This window comes from Camarhynchus parvulus, chromosome 2 (assembly GCF_901933205.1).
Source record: "Camarhynchus parvulus chromosome 2, STF_HiC, whole genome shotgun sequence".
NCBI lineage: Eukaryota > Metazoa > Chordata > Aves > Passeriformes > Thraupidae > Camarhynchus > Camarhynchus parvulus.
The window spans coordinates 86,455,323-86,472,882 of NC_044572.1; the positions used below are offsets into that span (position 1 = coordinate 86,455,323).

Below are 17,560 nucleotides of genomic sequence, written 5' to 3' on the forward strand. Positions count from 1 at the left end.
GTCTTGGTTGCTAAAGCTTGCAATTATTCTGATTTCCCAAACTAAGAGCAAGATGCTGTATTTCCAGGACTCCAAAATTTCTGCTGCCTGTGCCCAGACATGAAAACAAGATCCAAACAATGAGGGCTGAGGGCCAGCTGGACAGATCAGCAAAAGACAATAGCAGATGAGGGTAGATTGGTGAAACTATACAAACAAATAGTAACAATGAAAAAGGAGCCTGTGCCAAAAAGTGGTTAGAGACTCAGTATCTGTGACTAATGGGGTATTTGTTCAGCTATGGAACACCCACCTAACACCAAATCCCACAACCCTGCAGCAAATCAAGGAAATTGCAAATCTTGTCTCATTTGCACGTTACAAAGCTAGCAAATAATAACAGGAAGTACATTCTTCAAGGAGGAAAACCGAAATGCACACTGTTTTCCTTTCCTTTGCCTCCTTGCCTGAGACAAACCTGAAATCGGCACATCACTGAAATAGCCATCACTGCAGTGGACTTACTGGTTGGATTTGGAACTGCAGCAACAATGTCCTTGGTTTCAGGAGCAAGGGCACCATAATTGGTGTGGTGGTGGTGATGCCGATGGTGGTGGTGGTGCCTTGCAGCCATTTTTGTGGTGTATGGAGTTCCACCATTCTCCTCAATGTTGAACGGGTGCAGATCGCTGTTGTTCAATGGATAGCTGCAAAATAAATCCAGTTCAAATTAGAGCAGTAAACAGTAGCACCAATTGTACTTTTGGAGAGACAGAGTGAAAACTTTCTTGGGAAAAATTGCACAGCATTTTTGTAAATAAAATATTTTTTTATCCCAAATCTTCACAGTTTTCTATCTCCACAAGATTTATGTGATGAGAAAAAAGGATGCCTCTGCTTGTTTGTATGACTTTAAGATCAGACCTATTTTTGATTTTACACAGTACACAATCTCTGCTAGAATCTTTCCTGGGATAGGAAAGCCATCAAGCAGAAAACAATAACTCTTTTAAAGTGAAATTGTCCAAAGAGCAGACCAAGGAACAGTCTCAGAGTAGGACTACATTCCTGAGAATGTTCAGCTCTCTAAATTTATGATGCAAAAATCACTATATAAAAAAATTCTGACTTAGGGAAAAGTTGGGAAGTAAAACATTTTACAGATAACAACATACAAAATAGCACTTGGTCAAAAAGGAATTGTACCGGTGCTGATATAACTAGTTTGGGTCTTGGTGGGGGGCTTTTGCATGTGTTTAGTTAGGAAATTAACTATCATCAATCTGCAATAGCTGGCAAACAGGGACACATTGACATTTTAAGTCATCATCTCTAACTGAAAGGTGACAAATTACAGTGCTGTTTTTCTTCATTAGCTTTAACTGATACTGTTTCAGTTTATTGTTTGAAATTATGATGATTTTCTAGAAGTGATATTTTCCCTCCATTCCAGCAACCAAAAAAGATTGAGATAATCCTACATAGATATTGCAAACTGAATGTGCTTTCCTCAGAGGAGTGCTTAAAATTTTTATAAGGTTTTAACTTATTCTATAGTAGTGCATTAGACAGTAGTTCCACTAAATCAATCCATTTCAACAAAAGATGAATCCCCTGCCTATTTGGAATATGCTAAAGAAATTATATCTTCAGCTGCATTGGTTTTCAGTTTGCTTTTATTAATAACAGCAGCCAAAAAACCTGGCAACATGAAATGAAGGCAAACCAAATAATTAAAGGAACAATGAATAAATTATACCTAAGATACTTGTTACATATGTTTTCTGCACATTACTCAGTAATTCAAAGCAAAATTACCCGGTCATCTGGTAAATAAACACATCTGTATCATTTCCAAAGTTCTACTGAAACACGCAGCTTGGTACATCATTAATAACTACTGTCTTCTTAGTAACAACTTCAGACAACATGAGGTTTCTGACTGGGTACTAATTGAAAAATACTTTTATGCTGGTTACTTTTTGAAAGCAAGAGGCGGAGAGGGGAATGTTGTGTATATTAATCTTGGCAGGTTCTCAGCATGAAGCAACCACTGCCAATAAAGGCAGTTCTGATAGCTTTTTGCCTTAAGGAAACAATAGAAATAGGTGTCTGATACACAGGGAACAGCTTTTGTGAGCTCATATAATGCAGGACTGGTCTGTCTTTTCAAACTGCACTATATCTTTACTGCTATAATCAAATCAAGCAAGTGCCTACAGGGGGAAAATGGTACAGGCTAATGAGATTGCACACTAATTGTAGCAGCTCTCCTGCGCTTTCCCTTCAAGGGCCTTGGATTGGCCTGATATTTTTTGACTGAGAGGATAGGTGGTTTTGTTCACATGGTTAAAACCCTGCTGGGAAATGATTTTGGGGATGGAGCCTCAACACATTTTTTTTTTTTTTCTATCTGATTCAATTTTTTTCAAGACACAAAACCCTACATGTTGGGAGTTTCATTTCACCCACTGGTTTAGCAGATTTTCAGTTGGTCTTTTCAAAATTAATCACACCAAATCCTTACACTGACTCCTCATACTGCTATGGTCCCAAGGTATCTTCTATGCTGAAATGAGAAGGAGCTGAGAACTGAATGAGCCAACTGAATTGACCTCTGGCACGAGGGCAAATGTGCACCAAATCCTCTAGATGTATTTCTTGAGTCCAGAGAGGAGAGTAACATGTAAAATGTAAAATGTAAAATGCAGGGAGAGCATTACATCAAAGAAGTAAAAAGCTAGCCCACCAAAGCTGATGTTCAGCTATGCACTGAAATCCTTGAGGACAGCAGGCCACAAAGCTGCAGACAGGGTGTCACTACCCAGGCAGCGCTCTCTGATGTGAAATCCCACGTTCAAACTGCCGGCCTTGTAAAAGCATGTGGTCACCTGCACTCTTCCAGGCCTGGCAGCAACTGACAGATGGCAAGGCAAGCTTATCTCAGGGTCAGCCAACTCTTGCATGTTCAATGCATATGAGGTTGGGCATTGGCACAGATACCCTCACTACCAAGGAGTTACTGGACAATCAGAAACAACAGGCCTTGCAGAAGCCTCAGAGCCTGCCAACTGGAAAAACTGACAGTACCCAAACAAAAATATCATAAGTAGTCCATATCCCTTTTCTATGTACTCTCCCAAATATATTTTAGGGGGATATTAGGTATCTTACTGTAGTTTCTATAAGGTGACATCATTATTATTATTATCTCATATAATGTTTTTCACTTTTCTGTTCTTCCACTGTCTTAAATATAGAGACTTGACACTTTTCCACTCAATGCATCCTTTTGTTGCTAACTTTGCTTTCTATTGCTTGCTTCTTTCTGGCTTACCTGAATAGAAAACATGCTCATGTATCCTTCTCAATCTATTGATGTAAATAAATCGCTACTTTCAGTGAACCAATTTTTTAACCATATGCTAAAGTGTTTATAGTCCTGACCTCCAGGAATTTATACTTGCTCCCCAGACATTAACTAATGCTCTCAGACTATGGGCATTATCTGGACAGGTAGTAGTTTTCATCCTTTCTCTTGCACCTGTCTTCTGGCCATCCTAGTATGCCAATGCCACACCTTTGGTTTACTTTTTAAACATCATTCAGCTGTCCTGCAGATTTCCTCTTTCCCTGCTGTTATTTACTTGTGTGGCTTTCTCAACAAGCTCCAGCTGTTTCCTATACAGACAGCTCCTGTCCTTCAAGGAAAATGAGGCAGAGCCCTACAGGCAAGTGTGCAAAAGAAGCAAACATTTCTTTCTTTTTTGTCCCTCAGTCAGGAAAAAGCATTCCTGAGGTTTCAGTTTCTGCAGGCTGAACCTTCAAAAAGGCCACTCAGTGTTCACAAGAAGGTTAGTGCTGCCTTAAGCCTCAAATTCACATTAATTACTTCCTTCTGATGAAAAAGGCAGCACATTGAGGAACAAGGCAAATAACACATACCTACTAACTTCCTTTTCTATTTTACAGTTTTCATTTACATTACTAGTCCTCTGTCTCAGTTTTACGCTCCTGACACTTTACCCAAAAAGCTGTTTTCAGTTGACATTCTTAGATTTCATGTGCTGCAGTCACCTACTGCTTTACCAAACTATATCTCTAGTATAGAATCCACACACACAACAGTGTTAAGAGAACATAGGAAAATAAGGAACAGAAAAGTTTTTGAAGCCCTTCAAAACCAAAGTATGTGGGCCTGTGTTACCTGAACTGAACCTCCAACACCTTCACTAGCAGAGACTCCATGACCCTCCTGTGCAATCAATTTCAGTGTCTCAGCATGTCTACATTTATTTCTTTGTTTATTCTGTCTCCTTTACTGCAATTTAAGCCACTATTTTATCTCCCATCCATGACAGACACAGTAAGAAGGTTATTTCTTGCCACAGAAGCCTGTGTTTTTGAAAATGGCCCTTTACACCTCCCCTCATCCCCTCAGGATCTTTAGAGCTCTGAATTCCTCAGTTGCCCCTCACAGGTTGCACATTCCATACAGCTCTAAGACATCTTGCCATCCCTGTCCACCCAGCTGCTCCCTGCTCTGCTTCCAACATGTGGTGCTAAGAACTGGACACCCCATTCCAGCTGAGGCCTTGCAAACATGTTTCAAAGAGGAAGAGTTGCTTCCCATGTCCTACAGGATCTATTTCTGTTTATAAACTGGAACATGACATTTTTTTATATAGTCAGGAATTGTTGACTCATGTTTAACATATGAGGTTCAAGAATATCAGATCCTTTCCTAAACTGGTCAGGTTTCCAGCCCCAAAACCTCAGCTGTTACACATTACTACTACCTGAGAGCACAAACATTCCTCCTGAGCTGTGCCCTAATCCTTCTGACGTGCTGAGATCAATACCTGATCAGGACTTTTCTCTCATCCATGACAGGCCCGGTATGCAAGGACTCCCATTTTGGTGTAACCCATGAGTGACAAGGGGTTTTTTAAAAAAAACGTAATTGCCTTTCCATGCCATCCTCCCAGCTACCAGCCTCAGTCTCCTCTAGAACATTGCTGTGTAGCCCTGCAGAAACATCTTGCACCTGTGTTCCAGAGCAGATGCTTACTCCTGCACCCTGCCCATGCCCCTCTTTCCCCACTCTTCCTCTAGCCATCTTCCACCTGTCTGAAGTTGCACTTGGAGAGCAAATGGTGGGGCTTTCTTCTCTCCTCTCCATAGGTAGGCTGGAAGGGCAAGAGCAGTAAGCAGGCTCAAATTATCGTGCCTTGTGGATGGCTCTAAGAGTTTAGACCTTCCCTACCACAGCTGAACAGTGGTTTGAGAAAATCTCAGGCTTCTAGGTCTGGTTGTGATAAATAACCTTTAACGATTACTGCACCCATCTCTATTTGCTTTGCACATTCCTCCTGCACCAAACCACTGCAATTTCCCAGTATTTAAAAATCCTCAAACTTTCCACAAACATCTTCAGAACTGCTCTCAGTCCTCCCCCATCTGTAGCTTGGAGCAAGCCTGGTGGTGATTTGCACAGGTTTTGGCAGCAAAAATTCACACTGCTGGTGTTGTACTGAATGTGCTGGGAGATGTATCACCCATCGCCGTATCATTACAATACCTTCTCCAACATCAAAATGGGCTTTAGATGTGCTCCCAAATGGCAGCCAGGGGAAGTGTTGCAGTGCCTGTTAACATATATGTGTATTAATGTGTATGTAATGAAAGCAGCCACTGCGTGTGAAACTTCAGTGTGGCAGCCAGGGGGAGGAAACTTAACAGCTATGTGGAGCCAAACATTCATTTTTGGGTTTAGTATCTCCCTTTACTGGGGTGAAGGAAGGTAAACTCTTGGTTAATTGCCTGCCCATGCTTCAAAAGCAGTTAAAAAACCCCAACCAAATAAACTACAATGAACTTTTAGCTAAACTTCCTTTAATCATGCTTGGAGTCTCGCATACCACTTGTTTTGCTAAAGCATGGCAAGTGGCACAGAGAGAGAAGGAATTTTGCATTCTCTGAAAATGTCCCTGTGGAGAGGAAAGAAGAGGAAATGAGGAGATAGGAAGAAGCCGTGCGAATATCACTTAATAGCCAGGGCTATTGGACTGAAGCAAAAGACTTGACCCAGCATTACATGAGAAGGGAACACAGACCACAGCAGGATGACTGCAATAACAGGAGAGAGAGTGAACTTTCATTTTGCAGCCAAGGACTGGGACATATAAAAGCAATGAGTATTCCTAAGTAAAGGAAAACTGAGATCACTAAAACCAAGCCTTATGTTGTTTATTCTTCCTGCACCATGTAACCAAGATCTCTTTGCTGGCCAGAATTGGTTTCCTGAGCTGTGTGAAGTGTAACTAAAGCTAACATTGTGGTTACACTTCCATGCTCTGCTCTGACACCAGAACAACTGGCCCATTTTCTTCCTTCAGGGAAGGCATGGAAAATTGCGTTGCAGATTTCTTTCCCTGCTGCCAGGGGTGATCCACAGTCCTCATCCAATCCTAGGGACACCTCAGAAAGCAGAGCAGGCAGCCAGCAGCCTGCTCCCAGACAACCTTGAAATTAAAGAGAAAATTATAATAGGGAAAAAATATATTAATAAATGGTGACAGAAGACTGCTGTAGGACACAAGATGCTGAACTAAGTTTTGAAGCAAGACTAATCTGGAATTCTTCACCAGAATAAAGCCCACAGCAAAGTATGTTCTAATAAAATACTAAGGAACAAATCTTGACTCAATAAAGACATTGTCCTCATAGATTTCACCTTATCTGCATAAAGATCATTAAAAAAATACAGTCTTGCAAAACTGTCATGCAAAATATGCCCACTGGCAAACTAAGTGTGCTTTTCTTCATTTACAAAGGCTTTTAATTAACACTAACAATAGCTAATGATATTTAATCACCTGTCAAAAAAAAATTCATTGTCATAGATGTCCTTGTAGCTGAGAAAACTCTGAAAAGCAGACATAAAATTTTCTAAGACCAACAAGATCCTCCCTCAAGTCTGCTGCCTTCCCCTTTCAGACAGAGGCAAAGGCAATTTCCTTGTCCAGGAAATAAAACAACTTGGGGTGGCTAATCCAAGCATCCAGCTCAGGTTAAAACAGGAGCAAAGCCAAGCAAAGAGCTGTGGCGTCTGACGTAGCCTGCAGCTGATCTCAGATTGCTAGCCATGGTGCAGCTTTTCCCACCACTTAACTCATTAAATAACTCAGGTCCTGTGAGCTAAACACATCCCTGTCTCATCTCCACTGTGCTCAGTATCACACTGCTGCCATAGGGTGCAGAGAGAGGCAGGCATAGACCTGACGCTTAGCTAAGAGAGGAGAACACGAGAAATCACAGGATGCAACAGAAGTTGCTGGACATTAAGGTTAAGGCAGCAGCAGCCAAAAAATGCTATAGAGCATGCCCAGAAGGATTGCTGGAATTCACAGGGACTTATGGTAGGGATACATGAGCAATGGCCAAACATCACAGAGCTCTGAAGGAGGAGTATCAGGGTCTCTTGGGTGAGAAAAACCATGCAAGGCCAGCACTGGCTAAGAAACTCTATCAGTAACACTGTGTAAGGTCCAAGCTACTGTGGAAGCCTTGGGACATTTGAGTATGGACTTAGCAAAACCAGAAGCAATGCAAGGAAAAAGCAGAGGTACCTCCAAGGAGACAAGGGAAAAGAAAGAGGTAGATTCATGAGCAGGATGAATTTCATTCAGGATGCATGGGAGAAAAGTGGCCAGCCCCATGTGTAAGCAATCTGCTGCTCAGTCAGCTTGGCTGGTCAAGCTCTGATCACCACAGTCCAGGGCATCTTCTCAACTGCAGTCCTATTTTCTGTTTGCATCGAGGATGGACTCTCTGTGCTGCCGCACATTTGGGAGCTGCTGTTTGTGTATGCAGGTGCTGCTCAAGGTACTGCCCTTCTCCTCCTCTGCTCCTCAGCAAGGCTGGCTGAGTGGGTGCTCAGTGAGCATTTACATCTCTGGAAGGAATGCTCAGCATCTTATCCTGGGCTGTGAAGCCAGGAACTACAGCAGCCTTGCATCTGGCAGATTAGAAAGGTGTAATCCCTTTAGCCTTGAAGCCAATCCACTGGATTTATCTTCCCTTAACAATATGTTCCCATCTTACAAAATCTCCTTTCTGTCTCCATCCTTACTAAGCTGAAATTCCTTGGGAAAAAAAACTTGTTTTAAAAGAAATTAACCAAACTGTTTAATTTTCATGCTTCTAAATTATTCTGATTCTGAACTGTGCTAACGCTTTACAAAAAATATGCTGTCTTGTGAATTTTCAGTAATTTGCCATAACTTTACAGTCCAGCATGAACACGACCGACTCCATTGCCACACAAATGACTTCTTTTTAGGTTATAGATTTTGCCCTTTTTAAAACACAATATTAACAGGTAAAAGTAGTACAAAATCAATCACAGCACAGCAAGACTTCTCTTAATTACATACTTGCAACCTCTGCCCTATCTCTGGGCAGGTTCTCACTTCAATACTTGGGCAACTCATCTGACTTAGAGCAGGAAACTGTTCATTTTACCTTTAAAGCCATTTTCACGGTTGTTTTTTTTAGTCAGAAATAGAGAATGAGACACGAACATTAAATGCAACCATTGAAACTGAAAATGAGTAATAACAAACAAAGGCCTCCTGGGCTCAAAATTTTGATACAGAAGCAGCATCCAATTTTACATTCAAGTTCCTTGAAGTTTGCTTCAAATCAGCCTTACTACTGATTCAGAAAGCCCCAGGTACTGAAGACACAGATGCTGAAATCACAAAGCTCCCTTGCTGCTTTCATTCCTCTTCACCACTCTCAGAGTTTCTAGCAGAATCCATTGCTTTTCATGTTCTAGTTCCTTTCTTTTGCACATAACATAGTAAAACTCTGCTTCTCCTAAACCCTCTACTTGAGCTTTTTTTTTGCCTGACCCATTTTTTCCTGAGCTCTTCCTTCCTGTTTGACTCCTATATTCCTACTGATGGGAAAGACTCGGCTTGGAGGCACCATGATGCTGGCTCTGCTGCTTGCCAGCAAGGCCTTAATATTCAGGCCCTTGGCCCCTGGAGATGAAAGGAAACAGCCACTCTGACATCTGTTTAGGTACTGAGTCCATTACTGTGCAATTACACAATTTAGAGAGCACTGGAGATTGACTAATGATTTGTATTTCTACTTCTCTAAGGAAGACAAAATTGCAGAAATTGGTAATGGCAGGTAAGCTACTGTCATTAGAACTCCAGCACAGAGTGTTATGGGTTTAGGGAGGAAAAAGTAACTTATAAATAATTAGCTTCTTATCCGGAGTTTAATTGCATTAGATCGGTACTTCCTATTTCTAATTAGGTGTGGCTAATTCTTTCATTTTTGTTGTGACTCAGAAAGTAGATGTTTTTCATTGCCTCAGTTAAAAAAAAGAAATAGTGCTTTTTATAATCCATCAACATAAGACATTGGGTAAGCCAGCAGCTAGAGGTTTTCCAAACTGTTCTTGTATGAAATATTTGTTCTTGTGTAATCCAAAACATCATTTGTGTGATGCAGATTTTGCTGTTTGATAGTTTTAAAGGTCATGCTACTACTGCTATGAAAGGAAAATGAAGAGGAAAAGGAAGAGGAAAAGAAAGAGAAAGATGAAAATGGAAAAGAAAAAAAAATCAAGCACACTAAAAAGATAGTACATTCATGGTGGAAATATAATTGTGGTGGCAATTTGAAAACAGAACCCGAGGGGCACTTCCACTGGTTCCCATAGCCACAGCTCAACATCTATCTTAATTTTAAATTTGCAGATTCCTCAGTTCTGAGAGGGCGTGATGATTAAGGCAGTCATCATAAATGCTTCTTCTGCTAGTGACAAACTAGATTGCTTCTGAACAGATACAGGCATCAGATCATAGAAGATAAGGTGCCACCAAACCCAAAGGAGTATCCCACAGCCATTAGAAAGCTGCTATGCAAAATAACACAAAACAAAGAAGTAACATTGGGTCAGGCTGTGGAACTACTTATCTCCACTAACCTGTGTGCCAAGTCTGCCAAGATTCTAACTAAAGGGGGAAAAATCATCTTTAGAAAAGCTGGATGGATAAGAAAGGTTTTTGGTTTTTTAAAAAATCTCTTCTTCCTGTTCAAAACTGAAAGTATATTACATGCATAAATTAAAAGCAATATGCAAGTTGTTACAGACATGCTTGTACCTTCCATAGCAAGCTACTCATATCTGCAGGGGACAGCGCACAGGGAGGCCTGACACGTGAACTTCACCATTAAATTCAGATTAACACTTGTGAAATCAGCTCTGTGAAAGTAAGTTGTTTTCCTTTAAAGCACAGTCATGAAGCAGTCATTAGTAAGTTCTTGAGAACAGCATTTACTCTGTAGCTTTATTACTGGAAATGATTCATACCAATGGAAGAACTCCAACTGAATTATCTGTTGGGGTTTTTTTGAGTTTTTTTTGTTTGTTGTGGTTTCTTTTGGTGATGCAGTGGCAACAAGAGCAACAGCACATACACTGAGAAAGGGAAACTCTTTGGCCAGTCACTTCAAGGTATGAGAAGTGGTAGAAAGCAAGGAAAGCCAAACAACACCTTCATGATCACCACACGCTGCTTTGCCATGTACTGCAGGAGGTAGACAGAAAAGTGTGGCCAACCTCTTTACATGTTTTTTTCTGATCTGATTTGACTAGGACTGTTTTTTTCCAAAAGCTGCATCCTTCTATGTGCCTGCTGGAAGGAAAACTGATTTTCCTGCAGGCTCTTCAACACTAAAATTTGGGAGCAGCATAAGAGCATTGTGATTTTCTAAGCATGTTGCAGTTTGGCTGTAACATAGGAAAACAAGTATTTATTCTGAAACAGTTCAAAATCTCCATCCTCACAATGTAGCAAAAGCTTGGTTAGGGTGCATATTGTTAGTTCAAGCTGGCTCTCAAGGTTCACATGAAACTTCTGTCTTAACAAAAGAAGCCAGGGTCCTGGTGGATCAGTGCCCTTTCAAAGCACAACACAGAGTCTGAGGTCAATTAAAAAAATTACATTTCCTAATTTATGTCCATTAATGCTGGTCTATAGCAGCTCTGGCACCAGCAGTCTCTTTAGCTACCATTAGCAATGCTGCAATGACAGCATTTGCCCTACAAGTCTGTTTTCCTTGGTTCTCTGTTGCAGAGTAATAGGAAAACCTCTCATTACGAACATTCTTTCCAGGGAACTGGAGTGTCAGGTTAGATGGATGTCCATCAAAACTTCTGTCCTTTGAAATAGGTAGAAGCCTGCCTGCTTGATACACAAACTGAAAATATTTCTCCTCTCAAAAGAGATGATTGCAGTGCTGAACTGTCTCCTCTCTCTGAGAGAGCCCCATCTCGCCAACTCTGATGCCTGAGAAGCAGGTGATATACTCGGTGATATACTCGGTTTCATTTTTCCCCTGCTGCCTTTGATGTTCCCCAGCTCACTCCTTGCCTGCACCTAAAGTTCCATTTTCAAAATTACTTGCAAGCTCTGCCACTCTTTCTCTTGCAAGCTGAAAAGACATCTTCTGCAGTGCTCATTAGAGGAACAGAAAATCACATTTTGCATCACCAGGCCATAATATATGCCTTGTTGCCATCCACAATGTGAGAAAACAATCCTCCTCTTGGTCAGTTTGCCCATGGGTTCAATGATAACAGGGTCCAGAAGGACTTATTCTTTCCTTAAGTATGCAAATCCCTGGTTGCCAGCTTTAGAAATGCATTATAAAACCTGATCCCTTTGTTCACTTTGCCTGTGACTCACATCAACTAGAGAAAAATAGCTGAAAATGAAAGTTTGATGAAAAAGCCCACACTAAAACAATATATTCAAAGTGCCAACAGTTTCAGTATTGTATTTCAGGTATCATATTTCAGTATTCAATATTAGTCATTAGTTTGCATGCCAGGGCCTGGCTGGGCCTGAAAAGCGATATATTTCAGCTTGTGTTGCAGATGTGGTGTCACAGAGTCACCAGCTTTTCAATTCCCCCAGCAGTTCCTGGGGGAGAGGACATGGGATTATGGTTATTACAAGGCCAATCCCTCTGCAAATCCAAATACACTGAATGTAGAGCCAGGCCTGAGCCCTGCTAGGGAAGATCTGGTTTCCAGCTTTATTAAGCACAAGAGGAAGGTGTGCAGAGAGATGATCAAAAGATACCCTCAGCCAGGTTGTATCAATTCTCCAGCACACGGAAGAAGCAAGTCCATGTTGCACTTTGGATCAGTGCAATTTCTGCAAGACCTATTGCTATACTCAGACTTCCCCTCCATCCCCTCCCAAACTGATCCAAGGGTAGTGTTTATCACCTGTAATCAAATTACAGAAGTTTCTAAGTACATGCTGGATTTGTAAAAAGAAGGTTTCAGACAACAAACACACTTCAGAACAGGGTGGAGAAAGTTTGCACATGCAGTTCAATGGGAACCCCTGAGAACACGTTTCATTTGGATTAAGGTGTTATCTCCTTTTAGCAATCCTCAAGGTTCAAAAAAAAAAACCCAACAAACTTTCCTGTGTATATTTAAAACACATTTAAAATGTGTTGACTTAGAATGACTGTGTAATATGCTTTTTGGTAAAAACTGTGCAGCATTTTCTCATGAGGAACTCCTAGGTAAAGTAATTCAGTCATTCAGTGTATAAACACTCACATAGCAGGGCCATCAAGGTCCTATATTGAGTTTGTGCCTATAAACTACCAGAGGATTCCTGAAGCAGCACAAAATTAAGATGTAGTATTGATTTTTTTGGACAGAACTTTCCCAATATTTTAAATAAAAATTCCTGCTGCGTTTAGCAACAGACTTAACCAAACATTTTCCAAACTTTTCTTCTCTCTCCCCTCTCTACATGTAATCTGGTTTCAGCTGCAGTATTTTGTGTTGCTTCAATCAAAAAATTGTAATCTTAGCATCACAAGACCTCTATGACTTGTTAAAAACAAACTGTTGTGAGTTACGACTGTGCTAATTTTAGGAAAAAATACCAATGTGCTTTTTAATATTTAAAGCAACTCTTTTCTACTACCCTGTTCAGATAGATACCACCCATATCTACCTTTGTTCAGGTGGTGTAAGCTGCACAGGTGAGAGCAGTACTGGGCTCAGAGAGGAATCAGGCAGATATGCTCCCTCTTCCCAACTGCATCCTAGCCCATTTGCTACAGGAAGCCAACTATGGCTAGAGGAAGGAAGGACAGAGACACTGATCTCTTCTTACCTAGCTGATGGCTCCGGGACTTGGCTGAGGTTTCTGCAGGCAGCAGGGAGGGTGAGGGATGAACAAGTGAAAAGGGAGTGCAGAATGTGTGGGCTCCTTCTCCAGAGGAGCAGAATGACAAGTGCTTCCCTTGAGGTTACACACACAAACTGCAGAGCACACAAGGCCCTCAGGTTGTTCTTCCCCAATGCGCCTGAGGCTTTTTAACACTTACAGGATCAGCTGGGCCTTGAGCTGTCTTTTCTTGCAGTCTGTCAGGGAATGGATCCCTTGCTCAGTGCACCTTCAGCAACAAACCAAACCACACACAGCAACACAGGATGAGGTGGAAGACTGGCAACAGAGCACATGGAAGCTGACAAGGTTATATGACAAGAATGACACTGTATTATGAATGTAGGTGTGTAAAGAATAAAGCACCATTGCCTCACACTTTAATGTGAGTTTTCAAAAAACCCTCCTCCAGAGTGCTTTCAGAGCAGCAGCTAAACTAGACTTTTGTTCCAGTGGCTCCAACAAAGTTTCTCCTTATTACTTTCTTAAACAAAAGTGCTGCTGAACTAGAGGAAGATTAGTCTGGGGAAACCAAAGTCAGCCTCTGTGATTACACACCTTAGGCTTACTCTGGCATTTTCACATCTCAGTGCACAATTGCTTTATTGTCTTGCTCTCTACAGATTGTACTGGAAACATTGATCCACCACAGCATTAGTAACTACAGGGGAAATCAGGTACAAGCATATCTACCCACCCACCCCCAAAATCTTTCAAAAATAAATAATGCATCATAACCAGATCAACAAGATTGACATTTTTTATTTGTACTTAGCACATACAGGAAAGATCAAAACAAATAATAAAAGATAACATTTGTAAACAAATGTATTTCACAAAAAGTTATAAACTATCAAATTTCCTCTGAAAAAATTCATTATAGCCATTTATAAATGTGTATTTATCAAAATCAAGTTAAAAACTACTTCATTTTGAAAACATCCCAAATGAAGATTCATTCATTCCAACAACTTCAGAGAGACCACAGATGTAAGGCCTAGCTAAAACAAATGCACGAGTGAAGATGGCACTGTGATTTTTGGTTTAAAGATAACAAAAAAGTCTGCAAGTGATCAAAATACCAGCCAGTCCAATTCAAAGTCCTAGGTCGGCAAAATGTACATTCAACTTCACAAATGTCTAACTTTAAAAAAATAGAGCTATTCCACTGGAATGTCCTCATTTTTTAATGTACTGATCATATGTTGTGTTTTTGAGCCCACTCAGAGAAAAGTTATCAGTAGGTAGTTTCATGTAATTAAAAGTTCACTTCCATAATCACATTAAAAATAAGATGACAGCAGCACCCTTTTAGCAAGGACTAATTTTTAACATTCTTGCCTTTATAGCAGCAGGTATGGTTTTGGGGAATGCTATCAATATAAGAAGTAAAAAAAAAAAAAAAACAGCAAAAAAACCAACATACTCTGTGAAATTTATTACAGTGTTCTTTCCCTATACTTGTTTTCAGAGTTAGGTAAGCACCTCTACTTTCTTCTGCAGAACACCAAAACTAGAAACAAATAACATCCAAACCTATGACTGCCCCAGTAGGCTCCCTTTGTTGGTGGCCCACAAGCCAATTTGATTGCCAGAATGAATTATTTTCCTTCCTCCAATTTGCATGCCACTAAAAAACAAGGTTCTCAATCTATTTGACTCAAAAGACACAAGGTAATAAAAATAACTAAGGCACAAATGTCTGATCTTCAACAGCAGGCAGAGGGTCACAGATTTGAAACTAGGGTAGAATGAAAACCCCCAGAAATATTTCTGGTCTCAGGGCACTGAAAATTCTTACCAGAATTCAAAAGAGGTTTTTCAAGATTTTTTTTTTCAACAAAGATATGGAAAACACTTTTCCCAAGAATGTCCACAAACACTAAACAAGGATGGATGTACATACAAAGACAAACACTTTATGCACAATACACTTTGAACATACTGCAGACAGACAAGGACCATGGAATGCAATGATGTCTAAGGTGGCAGATGAAATGAAGATGGCTCTTTTTCAGAGAGTCGTCATGAGTTTATCTTGGTACACCATGCTTTGGACTCCTCCTAAATTCTTCTGGTTCTGTTCCTGGATATACCGTAAATTGCTGTCCTCTCCACTTGTTGGGGGTTTCCAATAGGGCCTGTCATCATGATAGGGTGGCCTGTACCATTTGCACAGTTATTGGTTAGTGAGGAATGGAAGTCAACTTAGGAGTGCTACACAGAAACATGAGCTCATCCTGCAAGTGCTAAGCATGCACACGGAGCTACAGCACGGCAAGGAAATGGGGACAGACCCATAGGTCTGATGCTGAAGCTGCTGAAGCAACTAGGAATCTTCTAGCTGATTTCAAAAGGCTTTCAACCAAAGCTCAATCATTAAAACCCTCTCTGTTTGCAATGTTACAGACAAGCATAGTGCATCAATGCTCCGGAATTCCAAAGGGGGTGGGGAAGGAGGGGGAGGCTACAGGAAAACTAAATTTGTGCAACAAACAAGTAAAATAAAACATATCATGCAAAATGCTGAGCTCATGACAGTACATCCTTTAAGTGCAAAGGGTTAAGAAAGGCAATCCTATTATGAATGAAAATAGCTCTGTAGTTCTTGCCATTCTTTTGGCACTGGTGCAGCTAATTAACACTAAAGCAGCCTGTAATTTATGGAGTTGCATTTTCTTAAGAACACCCCCAGTCTACAGTTAGTACAGGTAATTCTCTGAGACTCGCAGAAGTACTACAAGGAAAATATCTTTTTCCTTATTTGTTCATTACTTATTGCTGCTTAGAGATACTAACTTCAGCCATTCCTACAGTGTCCCCTGAATCATTGCAGCGGAGTGGGGAATAAATAAAACAACGATTTTGAACACTATGTAGGAAACCACAACATTTAACATTACCTTATTACCAAATTGAAGCTGCAATTATTATATATACGGTAGAAATTCTTTTCTGTGAGGGTGGTGAGGCACTGAAACAGGTTGCACAGAGAAGCTGTGGATGCTCCATTCCTGGAAGTGTTCAAAGCCAGGTTGGATGGGGCTTTGGGCCACCCGGTCTAGTGGAAGGTGGCCCTGGCCATGGAGGGGTTGGAACCGGATGATCTTTAAGGTCTCTTCCAACCCAAGACATTCTATGATTCTGGTAAGTGTTTTTATAGTAGCAGAAACACAGGCAAGGTTTAGATTTTATCTTTTTTTTAGATATATTCTAAAGTTATATAATGACAGATGTTAATTGGATTTTTTTTTTCCCAGAAGGTTAAATATAAAGCTAACTGCAAACAATTTCACTGAAAGAATCTGCAAACAATTTCAGTGAAAGAATTTTACTAAGAAAACTGAGACACAATTCCACATACTATTTCACAAGTTATTCAACAAAAGCTCCATATAGAACATGTATTACACAGGTCATTTCATTTCAGCCCATGCCTATTCCAAACTCTCATGCACAGCAGAAGGAATTTTATGCATCTGTAGTTGTGATCTCAAGTTTGCATTCAAACGGAATAAGCTTTTTCAAATCAAGCTGTCCAAGATTTTAATTTTCCAATTATTTCACTTCGACTCCAAGTTAGAATAACTTGAAATTTCCACTTTAACCACGCATTTAAATGTTTCTACCTGAATGGGACAAAAAATTCTGAGCACCTTTTCTACCAAGCTTCTATGACTGAGCTTTTAAGTATGGGTTGGTTTTTTTTCAGCCTTACAAGCCTTGCTATAAAAAAGCCATTGTTCATATTTCACTGACCTTAGTCTTTGCCCAGGCAGTGGAGGGGCTGAAGGGGGAGGTTGTCTACACACACTACAATACATTATTGTGCTTATTTCAATATCACTCTGCTCCAGGGTGAACTATTTGGCTTTAAAATGTCATGGACTGGTATCGTAAGTGATGAAATCTTTAGAAAAATTTCAGCAAAACCTCAATTGATTTATAAAATCATTAGGTTCTCTTGGCAGCCACTCTTCCATAATGTGAAACTGTACATTTTAAAGAGCTCATAATAAACTGGATAAAAAAACCCTAAAACCAGGAAGACTCCTGAGCCTGAAATACAGGCAAAGTTCATTACACAACTTCAAGTCTCCTGTTTCTAACACAAATTTAGTATCTGCTTTACTGCTGTGCACTAGGAATTTTGAGATGACAATGCCTGTCTGCTTCTCTGCCTATTATTTCTAATCATGTACTTGCCCTTTTCCTGCATTCTCAGACTCAACTCACACCAAATTGTCTTTTCATCCATTTTAAACTTGGCCTCATCCCCAGAGCCTGCCCAC

At 40.4% G+C, this 17,560-nt stretch overlaps 1 protein-coding gene across 2 annotated transcripts in view; it reads right to left on the reverse strand.

Annotated features, from left to right (window-relative positions):
• EPB41L4B (erythrocyte membrane protein band 4.1 like 4B) overlaps window positions 1-17,560 on the reverse strand; it is a 164,714-nt gene that overhangs the window by 67,354 nt on the left and 79,800 nt on the right. The window contains exon 16 of one of the 2 annotated variants that reach the window (XM_030943783.1): window positions 505-686. In XM_030943783.1, coding sequence (XP_030799643.1) covers window positions 505-686 — 182 coding nt within the window. Of the gene's footprint in view, window positions 1-504; window positions 687-14,158; window positions 15,431-17,560 lie in introns of those variants that run through there. The other variant, XM_030943782.1, reaches the window with a different exon arrangement.